At 49.0% G+C, this 21,368-nt stretch overlaps 2 protein-coding genes across 25 annotated transcripts in view; one reads left to right on the top strand and one right to left on the bottom strand.

Moving 5' to 3' along the window:
- The window catches only part of Mtss1 (MTSS I-BAR domain containing 1), a 140,692-nt gene extending 127,209 nt beyond the window's left edge, over nucleotides 1-13,483 (top strand). For 4 of the 24 annotated variants that reach the window (XM_087898793.1, XM_087898794.1, XM_087898789.1 and 1 more), the window contains 7 exons: nucleotides 242-349; nucleotides 1,376-1,473; nucleotides 3,286-3,496; nucleotides 7,362-7,556; nucleotides 8,625-8,798; nucleotides 9,160-9,367; nucleotides 10,631-13,483. In XM_087898793.1, the coding sequence (XP_087754919.1) occupies nucleotides 242-349; nucleotides 1,376-1,473; nucleotides 3,286-3,496; nucleotides 7,362-7,556; nucleotides 8,625-8,798; nucleotides 9,160-9,367; nucleotides 10,631-11,331 (1,695 nt within the window). In that variant the 3' untranslated portion in view covers nucleotides 11,332-13,483. Of the gene's footprint in view, nucleotides 1-241; nucleotides 350-1,375; nucleotides 1,474-3,285; nucleotides 3,497-6,418; nucleotides 6,539-7,361; nucleotides 7,557-8,624; nucleotides 8,799-9,159; nucleotides 9,368-10,630 lie in introns of all 24 variants that reach the window. The other 20 variants (XM_087898800.1, XM_087898808.1, XM_087898792.1 and 17 more) reach the window with 12 other exon arrangements.
- A 1,463-nt stretch (nucleotides 13,484-14,946) lies between these two features.
- On the bottom strand, nucleotides 14,947-21,363 carry Ndufb9 (NADH:ubiquinone oxidoreductase subunit B9). The gene is made up of 4 exons (XM_048457280.3): nucleotides 21,203-21,363; nucleotides 17,612-17,804; nucleotides 16,607-16,720; nucleotides 14,947-15,154 (listed from the first exon to the last, which is right to left on the bottom strand). The coding sequence occupies exons 1-4, from the start codon at nucleotides 21,301-21,303 to the stop codon at nucleotides 15,023-15,025; spliced, it is 540 nt and encodes a 179-aa protein (XP_048313237.1). The 5' UTR covers nucleotides 21,304-21,363; the 3' UTR covers nucleotides 14,947-15,022.
- Nucleotides 21,364-21,368: the final 5 nt, after the last annotated feature.

Genomic DNA, 21,368 nt, shown 5'->3' with positions numbered 1-21,368 from the left:
ATCTGAGGCACTGTGAGGATGTTCCCTGTCCCTCCATTGTCCCCACACAGGTCACTCTCACTGCCTTTTCCTTTTCTCTTTCCAAAAAGAAGATATACGCGTCCCCTTCAGCTTAGATTCCTATCTCAGATGCCTCTCCTGTAAGGTTGACAAGGTCATGCCGTGGCCCAGGCAGAAGTGGTTGGAATAAGACGATGAGGGAAAACCACACGGTGATGTGCACAAATTTGCTTCCCTGTAGGAGGAAGAGATCTCCATGTTAGGAGAGATTACCCACCTTCAGACCATATCGGAAGACCTGAAGAGCCTGACCATGGACCCCCACAAACTGCCCTCCTCAAGCGAACAGGTAGGGACTGTGAATCAAGCGCTTGGGACGAGTCAAAGCGATGGAATCCAGGGCTCTGGTCCGGGTTCTGTATGTTATGTTTACACCCTTTGTGTGAGCCGCCTTAGCTCACCTTCACTCTGACACCCATTTTGTAGGGAAAGGTGCTGAGATTCTGAGAGACAAAGGCACTTACCCGAGGCCTCCACTCTACTAAGTGATGACCAGATCCTGTGCTCAGCCACCCTGCAGGCATGAGCTGCCCTAGGAACCTGACCTCATGTGATTCTGTATCGTTGCGATCCTCTCTGGGGCTAGTCGAGTCCGCCATGAGACCCTCTGACGGGGAAAAGATAGCACGTTTTAAATGCTTTATTACTTTGATGTGTGTGACGTTAGCACGCTATCAAGCCAGAAGAGATGTCCAGGGGGACAGAGGATGAATCATAGGCTGGTTTGAGCCCTCTGCGTGCAGCTGTCTGCTTGGGCAGTCAGCTCAGACAAATTTGGAAGCTTTTTGATTTTCTATCTATGAAATTTTTCTATTAAACTAGAGCATGCATTGGCTCGGTGAGTAGACATTAGCAGAATACCTCTTAAGTGAGCAGGACACTCCATGGCTCTTTGTCACTGTGATAGGATTGGCTGCCTCTTGATTTTGTGAGGGTTCCATGTTTCTAGCCCTAGCCAAATAGGGCGCAAGTGACGACTGAGCATCTAGAGGTTGAAGTGCTGTCCACAAGCCCCTAAACCACTGTTGTCTCAAGGGAGCTGCAGGATGGAGATGCTGCTGATTTTAGCCTACGGTAAAAATAGCTTTTAGGAGTTGTTAGTCCATTGCTGCGATTACCTTTTTCTCTTGATATTTCAGAATTTTCCCCTTCTAACTCCTTTGTTAACTCTAGTTTTTTGCTTGTCTCAGAAGGACTGTGGCCTCAAAGGATAGTTAGTGTGGCTCTTGGGTTAAAGCATGACCCCTGTGAGGGTCGCATTTTCATCCTGTGTGTGGAGATGTGTGCATGAAGCCCCTCTCCTCTGCTCCTTCAGGTGATTTTGGACTTGAAAGGTTCTGATTACAGCTGGTCCTATCAGACGCCACCCTCTTCGCCCAGCACTACCATGTCCAGAAAATCAAGTGTCTGCAGGTGGGTGAAACCCCGGGTCACCTTGTGCTTTCAATATGACCAAGAGCCTGGCCTTTCCTCCAGGAGGCGTCTGTTTGAAACAGGATGTCGTCAAGTGAAGAATGTTCTCAGGTTTTAGTCTGCTTCACCTCCCCCAAGTATTCTAACAGCAAGCCCAGGGCTGACTTTTTCTTTCTGTTTTGAAGAAGTCAGTCCAACGGTAGCTGGAACAGAAGCCACAAACAGAAGCTGGCCATGTCTCACCCACATTTCTGTAGTTTTAAAGTCCATCCAGTTTTTGTGTCCTCCCCTCTTCCCCATCATGCTAAGTCACAATGTTACTCGTGGAAACAGAATCATTTGAAGTAGACCTGGGGTCTCTAGGACCATTGCCTAGTTCCAGGAGGCAGCTGCTCTTGGCCTGCTGAGGGGCAAAGTCTGTTTTGTTCTTGAACGGTGGGAGCGTCTTCAGACATCACTTCCTGTCCTGGTGCAGTAGAGCACTTCCTGTCAGTCATTTGACTTGACTTTGCAAAACCAAATAGATGTGAGGTAGCCCGAAGAGGGTGGGGGTGGGGGCGGCGGGGATCTGCCCAAGTCTGTGGAAGATGTCACGAAGCACCCTGCTGCTGTGTTTTTTTTTTTTTTCCTTCCTGGAGAGAGTGGGGCAGGGGTAGGCAGGTCTGGCCAAGAGGCTTTGTCCTGCCATCTTCCCTAAAGATGTTGCCTGGTTTCTTGTTACCTTTCACGGGCTCTGTATTTCTCTGAGACAGGAAAATTGTTTTTGATTTCAGTAGCTCAGTAAGGCTCGTCTCACAGGGTAGAACAAGCCGCACCCTGCCTTCTCCTCCTTGTATCCTTACTCGGTTGCACTGACAAGAGCTGTCCGGAGTCAGGCATGCTCCCCTGTGTCTGACAGGTCACTGAAAGTCATCCTAGCGTAGGATACCCACAAACCCCTGTTTGCAAACCTCGAGGCTTGCTTCTTACCCCAGGTGCTTCTGTAATTACCCTTGACATTTTTGCTCTGCCTGCCGGCAACAGGGACTCTACTCTTCTTTCTGGTTTCCACAGGAGCATATATGCTCTTACTAGGGAACGAAATCCTGGCGGAGCTCCTCAAGGGCGGGAGCCATTGTTCTACTTCCTATTTATTGGTTCACCTTAAGCATGAGCAGCTTCGCATTGATGGGCTCTCCTCATTGAAAGCCGCCTATGCTGTTCGGCAGATAGTTGACAGAGAGACTCCCACAGAAGAGTCCAGGCAGTGGTCAGCTCACCAGCTCTGGTAATGAAGTAAAATGCTTGCACTCAGTCAGCCAGTGCTGTTTAGCCGTGTGGCCTCTGGTCCTCTGGAGCCAGATAGTCACGTCCCAGGATGTGAGACCATGTCACACGCTGTGGATTTTTTAGTCGGTTCTGCTCCAGGGTCGTGGTCACCACAGGCAGATGAGATCTTCCCCATTTTTTCTTTATATCACAAGTGTTAGCCCTGCAGTTTTGTTGGTAAGTGGTATAATAGAGTTGGGCCTTGTTGGCTTTTTAAATGAAAAGTTTAGAGGCTTGTATTCTAAGCCTGTCACATTGTACCCTCGGAAACCAGAGACCCAGCTCTCTTATTGTCCACCTAACAAACTCTTTCATTTACCAGCTTGATGTGGTCTTTGGCAACATGTTCTGGGGTTTACACTACTTCTCCAGGGCAGGGGGCTAATACTGTTTTGTTGTGTGTGTGTGTGTGTGCTTTTTCCTCACCCTGACCCTTGCTCTGCATTTCCCTCCTCACCACTGCCTCCTCTCCTCCATGCCTGCCCCTCTGCTTGTCCCTTACAGCAGTCTGAACAGTGTCAACAGCAGTGACTCCCGGTCCAGCGGCTCCCATTCCCATTCCCCCAGCTCACATTACCGCTACCGCAGCTCCCACCTGGCCCAGCAGGCACCCGTGAGGCTGTCCAGCGTGTCCTCCCATGACTCAGGATTCATATCCCAGGACGCCTTCCAGTCCAAGTCGCCGTCCCCCATGCCACCTGAAGCTGCCAACCAGGTAAGGATGTCCTTGACCCAATGAGCAACAGGCACACAGGGTACCCTGGCCACTGTTGAGGGGTGGAGCCAAATCCTTGTCTTTTAAGATAATGTCCCAAAGGGAGAGGCGCTCTAAGTTGGGCTGGAAGCCTATCTCTACATCTAGTAATAGTTAAAATGCCTTGTTGGTTTGGCAGGCTATCACATGTAAGTAGATAAGCCGCAAAGAGCTGGGCTCCCTCCTACATCCCTGTAAGTGCCCAGTCTGGTATGTCATGACCCACAATGGGGACACCCTCTTCACATCACCTCCCCAATGGCAGAGACCCTATCATTGAATAGTTATTCCCCACACTCTTAAGTGCCCCACCGTCAGTTGTGTTGCTGCTGAGAAGGTGGTCCAAGCACCCGTGGACAATTCTTTTGGCACTTTGATCCAGGGAGAAAGAAGGATATGTGATCTACCTCTATTTTAGTTTGGATGGCACCCGCCCAGTCCAATGTTCCTGCTGCCGCAGCATGCAGGAACTGGACCAGGCATTGGATGCCCCGCATGTGTGTTGTTTGTGCATATGTCCTTCAGGGTGCCTGTTTCTTAGGACCGGTTTGTCACCTCTGGCTCAACACTCACTAATAAGCACAGTGTACACAATGCTAGGACTTCATTGGTGCCACCACCTATTGGATCCCATAGCGCCACCTGCTGGTGGGGGGTAGGAGCTGGACCAGAGAACCTTGTTGCTTAGCCAGAGCTAGCAAGTGCAGAGCCTTGTGCTTCGAAGCTCTGCAGCATTTCTTAGCCAGCTGAGGTATAGTGGTGTCCTCCCTTCTCCTTCCCCTTTAGACTCAGCTTCCCACAGCAAGGTTCAGGGCCGAATGCTGCATTTACTTTCAGTGTGTGTGTCTTAGCCGGGGTGCTTTGGCTTGACCCCCTGGTCTTCCGTTCCTCCTCTGTGCTTCACTAAACTGTTCCTGCCGTGCTCCCACGAGTGCATGAGGTCAGAGGAGAGCAGAACCTTTGCCTCCTGAAAGGCCATTCAGTGTGCAGTAGAGCTATGTCTGTGGCTAACGGATTGGAAATTAACATCCTGTTGTACCCCCATAACCCTTCCTGAGAAAGCCAAGCCTTCCATCCTTTTCATACTTCTGTTAGTGGCCCAAGCATGGTTTCTGCCCCAGTAACATTGGGGAAGGCAAAAGGTATTAAATTGGGGGTTTCTGATCTCTGAAAGTCTGTACCTGCCTGGCTCATACCCAAGAATAGAGGATCTAGAGCTAGGGAGCTGGCCCAGTCAGCAGAGAGAACCTGCCACTCAAGCACAAAGTCTCAGATTTGGATCTTCGACACCCATTTAAGTCAGGTGAAGTGGCACGTGTCTGTCGCTAGTTAACGTTGGGAGGATGGAGACAGGTGGATCCTGGATGTTTACTGGCCAGTTAACGTAGCCAATCAGTTTCTTGGTTTGGTGAGAGACTTTGTCTCAAAAAGTAGGGTAGACAGCAGTAGAGGGCGTCCATCACCAACCTCTGCCTGGCCTCACACATCGGTAGGGTTTCTCTATCTTTTGTTGGTGCTAGATGTGGAACATGGACAGGCGGATGGACACACACTGTAGGCTTTCTGTATATTGGGTGTGGAACCCAGGCTTTCTCAGATGCCAGGCAAATGATTGACCATTGTCTTACACCCCCAGCCTTCGGAAGCTCATACTAAGCCACAGGGTAGGTCTTGCAGAACTCAAAGGAGAATTGTTCTTTTTCAACAACACAGCTTCTTGCAGTCTACAGTAAAGAGGAACTAATAAGGCCTCCACTGAATCACACCAGTCAGGGGGTTCCACCTTCCCTGTGGTATAGTTAGGTACTGTTGATCCCCTTCTCTAGGTGAAAACCATTGGGACTCAGAGCTTGAAGCCTACAGTTCCACAGCTGGGGAATGATAGAGAGGAAGCGTTAATGCAAACCTTTATATTTCTGATCATGGGTTGCAAACCAGACACCGAATTGCTGAGTTTGTATTTGGTCCTTTGACCTTGCTTTTGAAATTTCAAAGCCTGTCCCCAGTGACACACTTCCTCTAGCAAGGCCACACCTCCTAATCCCTCCCAAACAGTTTCACCCACTGCTGATCAACTATTCAAACATGTGAACCCATGGGACCCATTCTCACTCAAACCTCCACCCCAGGCTACAAAGATGAGGCATATCACTGACCACAAAGGTAGAATCTCTATTGCTTCAGAGCGTCAGATAGCCAGGCGAGGGACAGGAGACCAGCAGGCGTGTGGACTTAGCACCCTCAGCACTGGGATGTTTCCCCCACCTGGCCCTCTGGTCCTGTCCAGAGGCTTCAGCCTGCAGTGTGCTGGCCACTGGAAATATACACCAATCACAGGACTTCCCTACGCAAATTGCTCCCCAGTCAGGGCACCTCCAGTGTGTCCCACCTCATGGAGTAGACGCTGTGTTGTCGGAATTGGATCCGTTTGTGTCATCATTCAGCCACGACTCCCTAGGGACAGTTTTGTGTAGGGTACGATACTCGTGCACCTTCAAGGTCCTCCCTGGAGACCCAGGCTTGTGGTATATTACCATATGCCCGAGAGCACAGCCTCAGGAGGTCCAATGTGCTGAGCCAATGTCCCTCTACCAGGCACAGGTACCAGTTGATGCCTGCAGGCCCCATAGTCAGCAGGCCAGAGCTTGACTGGATCTCACATTGCTTTCCAGGGGCTTTCTTAAAAACCTGTGTGGGTGAAAAATAAGCCTTAACTTACCCTCTGCTTCTCTTGTCCCTCCCTCTTCTGTACGTCTGTCTGTCTGTCTGTCTCCTCTCTGTACGTGCCCTTCCCACCCTGTCCTTCCTTTATTTTAATTATGATTTCTGGTGGCTCGTGGTTTGATTTGTTGGTCCCCTCGTGTGGCTCCCCCCCTGCTGCAGAACTCATCCAGCTCGGCCTCCTCGGAAGCATCGGAAACCTGCCAGTCAGTGAGCGAGTGCAGCTCCCCCACCTCAGTCAGCTCAGGCTCCACCATGGGCGCCTGGGTGTCCACAGAGAAGGTGACTGGCCAGGGCTGCAGCCACGGCGGGCTGTTCTTCCTGATCTGCCCCCTGCTTACTGTCCACGCGGCTGTCACAACTGTAGGGATCTAGAAATTCAGGATCTGCTCAAGAGCTGGGCCCTCTGGGATAGGACCCGAACAGGTGGATCGGAGGATCCCTGACTGCCCAGCAGTGGGTTTAGTGAGGCAGAGGAAAGGGAGATGGGGAATTTGGAGATGTGAAGACTTCTTCCCGGAGCAGGTGCCTGTGTCCATCTGCCCTCCCCTCTTCCTCCCTGAACATCCCACAAGACTGTTGGATGTGACGTCTCCCTGTGTTGGAGGTCATGTGCTTTCCTGCCTTTTCGTTTGCACCCCCGACCCCTCCTCCCCTCGATGTGGAATCTGCTCCCGAGATTCCAGGCGTGTGTCGCCTGGGAAACCTGGAATGGCCAGATTCACGTGCAGACACCTCCAGATGTCTGTGTAGCGAAACGGGCCGACCACTGGCCCAGTGGAACTGTGCTTCACTAGTTCAAAAAATTCGACCTCTAAGAACATTGCAAATTAAAGATGATGATCAGTTTCTAAACCGTCTTGAATCCCAGCTCAGATATTCCCCCACCAGTACTTACTGGGTGCCACGTCAGTGCGGTCTCTGCATCCTGGCTCTCACTCTGCATCGCACATCATCCACAGGCAGGAGAGCCTCCATGTTGTTTTATTTGTACACATTCAGGTTTCCCGTGCCCCCAGTGTCAGTGCCATCTTGTATCTCGACGCTCATCTTGGTATATTAATTTTTTTTCCTTTTCTCCTCCCCTTTTTTTGTTTGTTTCTAGTTGTCTAATGGGTTTTCTCACTTTAGTTTATCAAGTGAGTCCCATGCAGGGCCCGTGGGCGCAGGCCCTTTCCCTCACTGCCTGCCTGCCTCCCGCCTGCTCCCTCGGGTCACCTCTGTCCACCTTCCTGACTCCGCTCATTATTACACCATTGGGCCCGGCATGTTCCCGTCATCTCAGATCCCTAGCTGGAAGGTTTGTGTCTCCCTTCCCTTCCCTGTTCCGCCCTCCTGCCCCCCTGCTCCCTCTCCACTTCTTCCCTCCCTCCTACCCCTCATTGCTTCTGTGCTCACCCCTTTTCTGTTCTGCCATCCTCCGTTGACTCTCCCCTGCCCTCTCCTTTCTTTCACACTCTGCCTTCTTCCCCACAACCCTTCTTCCTCAGGAAGCCCCCGGGATGGGTGGGGCAACAAAAACCAGCTGGAGGAGCTCCAGAAAGCTGAGTCTTCCTTTAGAGAACAGCAGACCTGGAGACCAAGGACACTGCCAGGAGGGAGGCCAGACTCCACATCAGGGTGGGGTCTGCTGGCTTCAGTTCCTTCCGGGCTACTTACAGTGTGTTTCACAGAGTCTATCTGTTCTCCTTGGCCATATGCCCACCTTGTCCCCCGAATGATAGTCCTGCTGTCACAAAACCGCAGCCCACAGTATGCTTTGGGTCATTATATATGCTGTAGCTTAGTGGTATGAAGACTTCAGTTTTGATTGCTTTATATTGAAACGTGTTTGCTTCAATATAAAAACCAAAATTGTAAGTGATTCCCATCAGTGCAGTTGAGGCTCCAGGAGGTTAAGTGGGTCCCTGGGCTGCCAGCATTTTGAGTAGATTGCGACTTCATCTCAAACCTGCAGCAGGTCCTAGAGCCCTGCCTCAGAGAGGCCAGCTTCCCAGGAGTGGAGGATACAGTTGTAGAGTGGCTGGCGGTATGCTCTAGTGCCCCCTGGTGGCCACTTGGCCAAGTTCACTCTCTCTAGGAGAGTTCCTCCAGGCAGAAGGGCAGCCTGGATCCTTGGGATGGCTGGCTCTCCCCTGGCTTTATATCTAACGACCTCCTGTCAGGTGGCCTCTGCCTGCTTGGTGGTTGAGAGTTTTTAATCTTTGGGCAGGGATGAGGGTAAGGGAGGTACCAAGAGACTGTCAGTGAGTGTGGGCAGACAGAAGAGCTAGTAGCTAGTCTCCGCTAGAGCTGCCTTGTGTGGGGCTGGCTGCCGCCCTCCGTCGGGGTTGGGAGCCATGGCTTTTGACCACACTGTTCTACTCAGGACTGGGCAAAGCCAGGACCCTATGACCAGCCACTGGTGAACACCCTCCAGCGCCGCAAAGAGAAACGGGAGCCAGACGCCAATGGGGGCGGACCCACTAGTACAGGAGGGCCGCCTGCAGCTGCTGAAGAGGTGCAGAGACCCAGGAGCATGACTGTGTCAGCTGCCACCAGGGTGATATACCTGTTCTCTGTATCTGGTTGGGTTCACATAGTTGGGCCAAGATGGGGACCACGGCCAGTACTTGGGGACCTGATAGCCATCAGCTGGAGGAGTGGGGCTCCATTCTTCTACCTCTGCCTCACAGTGTGTAAAAGACCCTGGGCGCACCCTTATGTGGGACTAAGCCATAGAACATAAGAGAACTCCCTATTCCTGAATGGGAACTGTGCAGGTCTAAGTAGCCACCTGAGTCTTCTGACTGGTGCTCAGAGGAGTGGTCTGAGGCCCCGCCTACAGCAGTGTGTGTGCGGTGGCTCTGGTCTTTGAGTTTTCACGTCCCTGGTGGCTTGTGTGTCTCCGTCCTGTCCTGCAGCCCGGTGAGGAGATGGAGGCCTGTGAGGAACTGGCACTTGCCCTGTCACGGGGCCTCCAGCTGGACACGCAGAGGAGCAGCCGAGACTCGCTGCAGTGCTCCAGCGGCTACAGCACACAGACCACCACCCCGTGCTGTTCCGAGGACACCATCCCCTCCCAAGGTACGAGGCGCCCAGCTTGCCGTCCGGCTTTCCGGGCGGCTCCAGGTGAGGAGGCAGCGAGCTGGTGGCTGTTCTGCACAGCGTAACTCCTGGCTACCGATGGGCTTTGGAATTGCTCTGTCATCTGAGGGTGCTTTGGGGGCAGTGATCTGTAGTTCTGTAGTTGACAGGGAGCTGGCTGCTGTGTAGGAAGTGACCTTGGAGCGATTTTGCTTGTTTCTCACCGTCTGTGAGACACCTACAGTTAAGAACAGCTTCGTGTTTGCTTTGCTATGTGTGAAGCACCACTTTTTCCCTTTAATAATCTTCACGATCATGCATGGGGGAGATATTTTCTCCCCATTTTACAAATGTGGACTCTGAAGCTCAGTAACTTGACCAGATCCACACAACTCCCGGTTAAGAGATGGAGTCTAGCACCTAAGTTCATAACCTACCCAGTCAAAGCCCCGTCTGCCTGCCTCTCTCCCTCATCCCACCACATGCACAAGGCAAGCAGAACTGATATCTGGCAGCTAGAATCACTGTGATGGTTGGCCAAAAGCCACTTGCAATTTGCAAGTCATGAGTCGAAGATCTGAGCCAGTGAATCTCAAGTAAAGGTGCCCTCTACCTGGACATTGGGCAGAATCTAGGCGTATCTTTAGCAGTGCTCTGTCGGGGTGCTACTGGTATCGAGAAGGTAGAGACTGGGACCTATGCTATCCCTCTCTAGAACAGCAGCTCACCAGACCTCACCCAACAAAGAATTATCTAGCCACAGGCCTCAAATTTCAGTTGGTTTGTTTGTTGTTCAGAAACTTGACCATGCGATGCTTACTGTAAGCATCCCCCCCCCTTCATGGCCCTGAGACATGCATGGCGCCATTTTAAAGCAGGTGTGAAGGCATGAGCCTTTGTACTTTGCTTTCAGGAGCTGCTCCATTCTCTAGCCTTCGCACGAGCAGTTAGTTGTCAGGGAGATGGTCTGTTTTCCTGTGTCTAATTCTGGACCACAGGATGGGACAGTGTATCTCCTTCCACCCTCTGCATTCCTCTTGGAGTGGTTGGTGGCAGCTTTGTCACCACCCAGCAGTCTTAGGGCCTTCCCCAGTCTCACAGTCCTGCTGTGGGTACCCAGGGTACATTAGTGGGCAGAGCAAAGGGCTCCTGTAGGGAATTGGTACTGAGGCAGAATATGTCAACATCTGGGCAGGGGAGGGGGAGGCCATGTGTCCTCTGCCTGATGTGGTTCCTGTCCTCCCACCATGGCCTGGGAAAAGAGCGGTCACCCTGGACCCAGACCTGGCTAATCAATCCTCCCCTCAGTTTCAGATTATGACTACTTCTCTGTGAGCGGCGACCAGGAGGCAGATCAGCAGGAGTTTGACAAGTCCTCCACCATCCCACGGAATAGTGACATCAGCCAGTCTTACAGGCGGATGTTCCAGGCTAAGCGTCCAGCCTCAACTGCTGGCCTTCCCACCACCCTCGGACCCGCTATGGTCACGCCAGGGGTGGCAACCATCCGACGGACCCCTTCCACCAAGCCTTCTGTCCGTCGAGGGACCATTGGAGCTGGTCCCATCCCCATCAAGACACCAGTGATCCCTGTCAAGACCCCAACTGTCCCAGACCTCCCTGGGGTTTTGCCATCCCCTCCAGATGGGCCAGAGGAGCGGGGTGAGCATAGTCCTGAGTCTCCCTCTGTTGGGGAGGGACCCCAGGGTGTCGCCAACATACCCTCTTCCTTGTGGAGTGGCCAAGCCTCTGTCAACCCTCCACTTCCAGGCCCAAAGCCCTGTATACCCGAGGAGCACAGACAGGCGATTCCAGAGAGCGAGGCTGAAGACCAGGAAAGGGACCCCCCAAGTGCCACTGTCTCCCCAGGCCCGATTCCAGAGAGTGACCCTGCAGACCTGAGCCCGAGAGAAAGCCCTCAGGGAGAAGACATGCTGAACGCCATCCGAAGGGGTGTGAAGCTGAAGAAGACCACCACCAACGATCGCTCAGCCCCTCGCTTCTCTTAGGCTCTCAGAGTTCCCAGGAAGTGCTGCCCGTGGGGAATGAACTCTTTCATTAATAGAACCTAATTTGTCTGATCCATTCCAGTCTATAATCAAGCAAAAGATTTTGTAGGCAATTCGGAATTCTGCTCTTTTGAAAGTATTCATCTTTAGATAAGAATTAAAAAGTAACATATGTAATTGACATAATCTTGATCTTTTAATTTGTAAATATTGACAGTTTCTTTCTGCATATTTTAATCTTAGTTTCCCTTTTGATTTTTCTGAAGGTGCCAAATTCCATTTAACTTTTTTACAAGTCTTTGTAAAATTTTAAATGCATAAAGGGGAGGGGGCGGGTTGGGGCTGGGAACCTCAGAGTAATTTCACAAAAGGATTACATACTTATTCTTTTTCTTCCCTCAAGCTTTTGTAGATGCATTGTAGTCGTCTAGTTTAGAGGCAAATTCAAGTTATTTTAATGGACAAACACAATGGATAAGGGGTAAAACCCTTATCCATGTATACTGTGTTCTGGATGAGAAAGGCAGGACTAACAATTGAGCAATATGCAGAGAAATGAACCCGGACATGGTGACTGTGTTGGGATTGGGGGGAGGGCTGTGGGAGGGGCACACTGTCAACTTAGCCAATCCTGTTACATTTAAGAGTAGCCTTGTAGGTTGAATTTCCAGTAGCTTCATGGTTAACGCATCCGAATAAGCCATACTAGATTGCAGTGTTTGTTTCTGTAGGGTTTTTAAGGACTTCCTTTCTCCCAGCATTCCTCTTGACCGCACATAGCACCCACATCCAATCCCACGCATGCTGCTGCCACAGGTAGACATAGACCCCTATTACTTTCTCGTCTTATACTCACTTCCACTGAATCCAATACATCCAAAGGGGTAAGGCAATTCAGAAAACGTGAAAACATTTAAAAATTATAGCAGGGAATTCTTAGATATAGAAAATGCCTTTTACTTAACTGTGCCCAGCAGGCTGGGTACCTTAAAAAGCCCAGATATTTTGAAGAAAAAAAAAAAAACTCAAACAGATTTATCAAGGGTAACCAGCTTGGAGTCTAGCAATTTGCCAATGTGCTTACCAGTCAGGGGGCTTGTTTTTCTTCCATTCCATAAGGGCAGTTGATTGGCTTCTAAACACCGGAGCGAGGAGGATTTATTTACTGTCATTGGGAGTCTGATCTCTAGTCAGGCAATGTTTTTTCTTCTTTTTTAAATGGGTCTTTTATTTTAAAGTGGAAGTTAAATTTGTTACAATGCCCATCCCTAAAGTCAACAGAGATATTTGATGTCAAGGAATCATGTTGAAGACCGCCGTGTCTAAAAGGCCAGGCCCTCGGCAGTCCAGTGGCTGACAGTCCACATTTGACTTTGTAGGACAAGCAGCTTGGTGGGTCCTATGTGCTCTGCAGATCTCTGTTGGCTCTGACCTCCGATGACATAAACTTATACTTTAATACATAACCACATTGGATGTGCGAGTACCGTTCCTCTAGTCATTGTTCTATATATTAATGTTTAACACTGCTGTGATTGCTCCAAGGACATTTTATGTTATGGCTTTAAAGCAAAGGCATGATTATTAGAAATGACTTAAGCTCTTTTCTTTGAAAAACAAGCTCCTTTTACACACTATAAGCAAACAGTAGTGCCTGTGGTTTAGCCCACCAATCTTGATGACTCAAAGTAGCTGATGCATTGTGCATATGATGCTTGAGATGGTTTTTGCAGATGCAGAAATCGCTGCAAGGTCATTCTAATAGATACAAGTGGTATTTTAAACCTTTGAAAGGAATGGATGTAACTGTACGTTGGTACAGCTTTTCACTTGTTTAGTTTTTAAACGTTAGTATAATCTGAATAAAGCTAATATAAACTGTTGCCAAATTCAATGTAGAAAGAATGTGACAAACACCTTGGGTAGTTCTGTTTGTGTTTTTGCATATTGTAAAAGCAGTGTCACAGCTGAAATGCCCTTTCTAAAGGTAAATTATTGTGGTTTAGTTGCTAGTTTGTATTGAGAGTTGACCTCTCCCTGTGCAGTTTTTGTTCTAAACTTGTATAATAACAGTGTGTAAAGTGTCTCCCTTCTACATTGTAACAACTGCTTCAGCCTACCTTATAAATAAAGAACCACTAAGAAAAAAGTCCTTAAGTCTCATTCACATTGTTTGAGGTCTTGTCAAATGTCAGAACATGGACCTAGTCTCAAAACTAAACTTAGAAACGTTGAAGAGGTTATTTCTGTGGCAGTTGGGAGCTTTAACGGTGGAGTTGTCTAAACTAATGATTTGAAAAGTTCCAATGAGTTAAACCAAAACCTAAAAGCAAGTAGTTTGTACTGGCGGGCTGCCTCACTTTTCCTTTAAAGGCTGAGTTTCAACTTTGCAGCCCTGGCTGAGCTGAAACTTCAGGGTAACCAGGGTAGTCTTGAACTCAACGTTGAGATCTACCTGCCTCTGTATCCTGAGTGCCGAGATTACAGGTGTGCACTTCTTAAAAATGCTGCCATCATGGGCAGTGGTGGCGCACACTGTTAATCCCAGCACTTGGGAGGCAGATCTCTGAGTTCAAAGCCAGCCTAGTCTGCGGGGAGTTCCAGGCCAGCTACACAGAGAAATCCTGTCTTGAGAAACAAAAACAAAGAAAAATGCTGGCTTGAGTGTCCAGTGTGTGTATGGAGGTCATTGAGTGTCCACGGTGTGTGTATGGAGGTCATTGAGTGTTCACAGTGTGTGTATGGAGGTTTCTGAGTGTCCATGGTGTGTGTGTGTGTGTAGGCTACTGGGCAATCTGGACATCAGTTCTCCCCTTCACATACATGGGTCCTGGGGAGAAATGGGCTTGCCTGCTGGCTGACCTTCTCTGCTTTACCTTTTTAAAAACTGAAATACTAAGAAAGGTCTGCGCTGTCCTTACCTTTGACTGTGAACAATCCATGCTCAGCAGAGGAGACAGCTGGATACTTGTATCCCACGTTAGACCTTCACCCCAGCCATCAAACCTGCACTCCATCTCCAGAAAGACCTGAACTCCATGCCTCCTGTGTGCTCCTCCCAGGAGAGTTGTTTTTGTAAAACTAAAATCCCATTAATAAAATCTTTAGAAGTAGCTAGGGGTGGTAGTGCATGCCTGGAACCCTAGCAAACATGAAGCTGACCGAGAACCCACATAAACTGGCTCTTTTCCTTTTAGTCCTCATTATTTCTCTTCTGCTCCCTTTACTACTTAAGACTTCATCTTTAAGCCTCAACTCAGTTGGGCTAGAGAGATGGCTCAGTGGATAAAGCACTTACAGGGACCTAGGTTTGGATCCCCAGAACTGTACAGCAGTGCATAAGAGACCTCATGTCTAAGGTGGAAGGTGAGGACCACCTCAGTCCTCTGCCCTCACGCGTGTGCCGACTGCACGCACACAAAGCTAAACTGTCAGCCCGGGCCTAACAATCTAGCATCTGTTCTGCTGTAAGCCTTTTCCTCACTGAGCACATCTGCCATCAATGTGATTCTACATGATTTTTTTCTTAGCATGATATATACGGTAAAAACCAAACCACAATCCAGGAATACTCAGTGCCACAGTAGTAATCCTGGGAAGAACACCTCCATCATAGCCAAGCATGTTAGTTGTTTTATTAGGGCAAGTGTGAACATGTTCTCTAGCTTCTTCCACTTGCAAGCATCTTTATCTACATAGGCCGATCTCGAGGTCTGGTCACAATATGCCACCACAGTGGGGGCAAGTCACCTTCCTTTCTGGCAGGAGGCAAAGCTTCAGTCATAACACCATCAGGTGATGCCTCCTTCTGCAGCTGCTTAACCTAGAAGGGGACAAGGAAGGAATAATTACCAAAGGAATCTAACACTAAGACCATACTCACGACAGCTTCCCTGTGACCTGTCTCCTCCCACCCTGAGTCTCAGCATCAAGACAAATTTCATATAAACTCTTCCTCACAACAACTCCTCTCTTGGAAGAGTCTTTTTGTTTTTTCAAGTCAGTGTCTTTTTATGGAGCCAAGTCTACTAGCCTGGAACTTGCTATGTAGCCCAGGCTGGCCTCTAACTCCTCAGGCTACCCTCTTCTTAAGCAAAGTCACCTTCCTGATTCCTCTTGTCATGGTCTCCCACTGGTCCCAGGATACATTTTCGTCTTAGCTAAATGCTCTCCAAAAGCACTGGGAGGAAGCCCCAGGTCAGTGTATTAGGGATGCAAATTAAGAAGGTCCTGAGAATGGCCAGTTCAATTCAGGTGAATCACATGAGAAGTGTGCCACCACTGCCCAGCTATGAAAACGTATTTTAAACCTTTTTATAATACTTCATAGAAAACATGGTGCCCTTGGCCACAGAGGCCTTTCTATTCTACCGTGGCCGCAGACTTCTAATACCAACATCCTGAACTTTCTCTCTTAGAGCCAGTACAACTTCCAAAATGGTGAACTGAGATACCCATCTCTAGCTACTGCTGCCCGCCTGCTATCTTCGTAAATGCCCACTGAGACTCTAGGATTAAAGGGTAAAGGCATGCTCCACCACCGCCTTCCTCAGTGCTGGGATTAAAGGCATGCGCCACCACTGCTCGGTTCATCTTTATGGTTAAATACAAGTGAAGACTCACAAATACTTATAGACAAGATTCCTACACCTAAAGATGTCAACTGGAATCTATATTTCACATCTGCCAGATTCTCAAACTTCACCCTTCCTAACTGATTCTCCTGGATACAAGAGGCTTCCCCCCCACCTTACCCATCTTCCCCATCTCCCCCATCTTAACCACCACCTCTGACATGTCCCTGCCCTCACCCATCCCCCCACAACCAATGAACACCCCTCCAGGGGACATCCTGAATGTCTATTTCCTCCCACACAGATACTGTATGACTTTACTGTGGGCCACACAACCTTTCCACTTAATTTCTATACTAACGTAAACTAGACTCCTGTTTCCTCGTGTCGTTCACGCTACAGCAAGAGTCGCTAAAATCTAACTCTGAACATCCTAAATTGAATGAAAAATGCCTGCGGCTCTAGAATAGAGAAGGGGTAACAACTGGATAGGACAGGAAAAAGAGATGAAGTGGGAGAAGGGCAAAGAAAATTACAGAACAGTGACACCCAAAACATACTAGAGAGAGACAACTTATCGGGAAGACGGCCAGTGTGAAACAACACAGTGAGAAACTGAAAGTCTAGTTGTCAAGGCTGAACTGTGGACCTCAGCCACAGAGGCGAGCTCTTTTCACAGGCTGACCAAGCCAAAGACACACCTCCCGATCCCAGCTTTCCATCCTCAGCTTCTTCCACTGCTCTCTCTTAGAAAAGTAATCAGGATACATTGCTTTCTCAGAGGGATGCCAGTAGTCTAAGCACCATTCCGGAACCTGCCAGGAGAGAAAATCATGTGTTATTCCATAGCCTACCTTTACAAACACCATGGACAAAGCCTGCTCAGGAGTCAGAAGACAAAACTCAAAGGGCTTCTATGACCAAGTATGGGCTGGAGAGAAGGCTTAGTTGGTAAAATACAGTATTTGCCGCTCTAGCCTGAGAACCTGAGTTCAGAGTCCCAGTGCCCATGGCAAAGCAGGCATGGTGATAAGCACCTGTTATGCTGGTGACGGGCAAGTGAAGGCAGAAGGGCCTTGGAGCTGACTGGCCACCCGGCCTAGCCAAAACAATGGGCTCCAGGTTCAGCGAGAACCATCTCAAAAATAAAAGGAAGAGCAACTGAGGAAGATGCCCCAAGTTAGCTCTGGCCTCTACAAGTACACCCACCAATACATACGTATCACACACATATACCTATATGTGTGTGTGTGCATGTGTAAACTGTTACTATCACTGTTTCCGACTCTGAAGAGCAGTGGGCAAGCAGACATGGGAGGTAAAAGAGAATGCCCAAAGTCAAGGGGCTTGTGGCTCAAACATTACAGTTAGTCCGAGAAAACTGGTGCCACTCCTCTCTGGCTTGCATTCCCTAAACACCAAAAATGACGGAAGCATTACCTGAGTAGACTGAGCAACACTCAGCACCAACCCAAACTGGCTAACTCTAAGACCCCAGAAGAGCTACATACCAAACACTTAAACACTGCTTTGCCAAAAGTTCACTGCAAAACCTTAGAGCTGAATTTATGTAAAGAGGAGAGAAAAATGTTCCGCTGCCAGGGGAGATATAGCCGCTGTTCAGCGGCACGTGGTATACAGAGCTGAGGTCTGGGGCGGGGGTAAAGCTGGTCCTTGAGAAGCAGCTGTTGTGTAGCCTCGCTCACCTTGTAGCATTCGTATCTCTCGTAGGAGGTGCCCCCGGGAGACTCAGGGAAGATGTACGGCTGAGGGTGCTGGTTCTGCCAGAATTCTTCTTCCGCCTCCCTCAGCAGCTGGGTGGCCTTCATCATATCCTTCTCATTCCTATGTTCTTCAAACCGGGCTCTCAACAAACAAGCAAAGTACCGGTATTTGTCCCTTAAATCAAAATGATTGCGGACATCAGAACAGTTATCTGCTTGAGTGGGCAGATCAGCATTCCTACCAACACATCCAAGATGAGCAACTTTCTGGTACCTCATCGACCTCCCAAGTCACTGACTACTTCATCTGCAGCCCTTCAAAGAGTAACAGACACAGTATTAGTACAGCCTGGTCACTTCCAGCTCATCAGCAACATTGCATTAGTACAGCCTGGTCACTTCCTCTCCAAAGAATGAGGATTTTGCCATGAAAGGGAAAGAAAGACAACACCTCTTGCAGGTTCATTCAATATGCATTCAGAGACAACTGCTACAGGTCCTCCCATCTCGTGTTAGATGCTGTGCCAATCCTGGAGATGCACAGAAGACTAAGAAGGGAGGTATGAAGGGAGAAAGAATTCTGCTCAAATTATGTAGATGGTGCTTAAACGCTGATTTTCACACCTGCTCACAAACTTCAATCAGTAACTATCTAGTGTTGAAGAAACTGTGAGCAGACATCAGGAGCCTTTGACAACAGTTCAGGCCACAGACGACAAGGGCCTAAATCAGGGAGCTGACAGCAGACAAGACATAGGAAAACAAAACAAATGCCCATCTAGATGACGAAGTTAAGAGCGCGAGCCTCTCTAGACTACTGCTAAACTAGCTGTAGAGTCTCATGAAAATTACTTAATGTAGCTAAAGGCTGACATAAAGATCCCATGAGTTGCTGAGTGGTAGTGGCACATACCTTTAATCCCTGCTCTTGGGAGGCAGAGGCAGGTGGATCTCTGTGAGTTTGAGGCTGGCCTGGTCTACAGAGCTACTTCCAGGACAGCTGGCGCTGTTACACAAAGAAACATGTCTCAAATACAAACAAAATTTTTTTAAAAAAAGTCCCATGGGTAGTGATATTTTATCTGTATTTTAATAAATAAAACTTGCTTGAAGATCAGAGAGTAAAACTTATCAGCCTTACTGACCAGGCAGTGATGACACACACCTTTAATCCCAGTACTAGAGAGTAACATAAAACAGGAGGAGACAGCTCTCACACAGTCTCATTCTGGGATTCCTGGAGGCAGGATTGCTATTCCAGCCTGAGGCAGAGGTAAGAGCCAGTGGCTGGCTATTTTGCTTCTCTGACCTTCAGGCCGAACCCCAATTTCTGTCTCTGGGTTTTTAATAACCGTGCTACACCCATGAGCATTCTTCACAACGTGGCTGGCATATTCCAAGAGCTCAGTGACATAACATGCATTCTAGGGGAAAATGGTTTTCGAAAAAGTGTCTAATAAGGCATGATGCACTAGGACAGGTGCTACTGGCAGAAATGAAACTTGAGAATCTTAAAATATGTCTAAGACTACAGACTAGTGACTAAATTGCCGGTAACGCCATTAGCTGGCACAGGGAATCTGAGAATACAGTCAGTACGAGGAAGTGAAAACAACAACTTGGTTTTAATGAATTTGGATAAACTCAGTCTAAGGCCCAGTAAACTAACTCAAGCACCGGCACGGAGGATGTCCACAGGATACACAGCACTACAGAGTCTTAGGATGGAACCAGAGTGCAGCCTAGGAGGCCAATGAGGGCTGGGTAAAGCAGCACCATGCAAGCGTTGGGACCCGACTATGGAGTCCCAGAACCGTGCAAGCGTTGGGACCCGACGATGGAGTCCCAGAACCATGCAAGCGCTGGGACCCGATGACGGAGTCCCAGAACCCAAGTAAAGTTGGACATGGGAGCACACATCAGTAGTTCAAGTCCTCCTCACGATGAGAGGAGATGACAGGAGACTTCCAGAAGGTTGTAGGCCAACTAGCCTGGCATACCCAGTGCTGAACAACAAAAGACCCTGTCCCAAACAAGGGGGAAGGGCGAGGACTGACACCGAGGTTGTCCTCCACTTCCACACATGTGATAGCTGCATTTGTAGTTGGTTTCTGTTGGTTTTTTAAAGGAAGTGATTCGGGCGAGGACTGAGATAGTAACCAGTGTGAGCATTCCCTCCATGATCGTGACCTCCAGTATGTCCAGGTGCACTACAGCATGACCTAAACTCTTGAAAGTTTAACTTCCTCTGTTAAGGCTGACAGTTCTCTCATCTATGCATTTACCTGCACTTTCCCCACTAATCCATGCGGGGGACTGCAGCTTTAAAAAAGATTAACTGTCATTTACTTGTCATCCCGAATAGAAGCTGGCAAATGCTGGCAAACAAATAAGAAAATCTGAGGAAAGAAGCTAGCAACCGTACAACTGTGCACATTCATGCGCCTGCTTAACGAAGAGGCTGAGTCACAGACTTGCATCCTAGGACTCAGAGACAACCTTCGCAGGCCTTCCAGGGCCACTCAGTTTTCCAGCATTTTCTTGGACACCCTTCGTGTGAGACTAGGTGTTAGGATAAGAATGTGGAGGTCTAATATTAACATCTTGGGTTGTTACCCACCTTGCATTTCTTTTTTTTTTTTAAATATTTTTTAAGATTTTTATTTATTTATTATGTGCATAGTGTTCTGCCTGCTTGTATGCCTGCAGGCCAGAAGAAGGCACCAGATCTCAATACAGATGGTTGTGGACCACCATATGGTTGCTGGGAATTGAACTCAGGACCTCTGATTGAGTGGCCAGTGCTCTTAACCTCTGAGCCATCTCTCCAGCCCTTGCATTTCTTTTAGGTCATGAAATTCTACATGTCTTAACACTATTGTTGTTTGTTTATTTGTAAAAAAAAATTAAAAAGTAGCATAGGCTGGCCCCTCAAATTCATTATGCAACCGAGGATTTCTCTGTCTCCCCCAGTATATGCCACCATATGAGGCTCTTAACAGAGTCACAGTTGGTTGAAGAGATTTATGTAGGAGGGGAAAACCATGCCTCGGTAATGAGAAGGAGCGATCAGATAAAGCTAAACAGAGGAAAGATGATGGACAGGAGAGAGACTGATGATGTTTTTTGTGTCAGAAACCTAAATTTTAATCCTAACTTGGCCACGTTGAAGTTGAAGCTGGATAGTCGTGAGCAAGCCAATTCCTGAGGCTGCTCATCTGTAAAACAAGGCTAAAATAATCACCAACTTCCGAGTTACTCTGCAAACTTAAACATCATGTACGTTTTAATGTTGCTATTGGGTACGACCGAGTCGCGAAAAGGTTAGCGCTGGACCCCTGATAATGACAGCCCGAGGTATTTTTTGCTTATTCTTTTCGTGCAACCTTCTGCGATGAACCCCGGTCCCACCCCCACACAATCGTCTCCACTAGATCAAGAAGCAGACAGGGCTGCAACACCATCCAGGTTCAAGGGCGGGCTCCCGTCACTGTGGTCCCAAGTCCTTGAGCAGCCCCGGCCTACAGGGCCTCTTAGCCTCCGCCCCCCGAATCCCCGGTCCCCTCTTCCCACCTGTGGATACACCACGACTCGAGGTGGCGCAGCGCGCGCTTGTATAGCCGCAGCACCTTCTGCTGGTGCGTCAGGTAGGCCGGGGCAGCGCAGAACGCCATAGTGCCCGGCTCACCTTCAGCAGCCGCCGCGGGGGCTGCCGGGTACCCGGAAGGGGGCGGTCGCG

The sequence above is a fragment of the Myodes glareolus genome, chromosome 19, assembly GCF_982192425.1.
Source record: "Myodes glareolus chromosome 19, mMyoGla1.1, whole genome shotgun sequence".
Taxonomy (NCBI): Eukaryota; Metazoa; Chordata; class Mammalia; order Rodentia; family Cricetidae; genus Myodes; species Myodes glareolus.
This window is presented reverse-complemented; position numbering and strand designations above follow the sequence as displayed.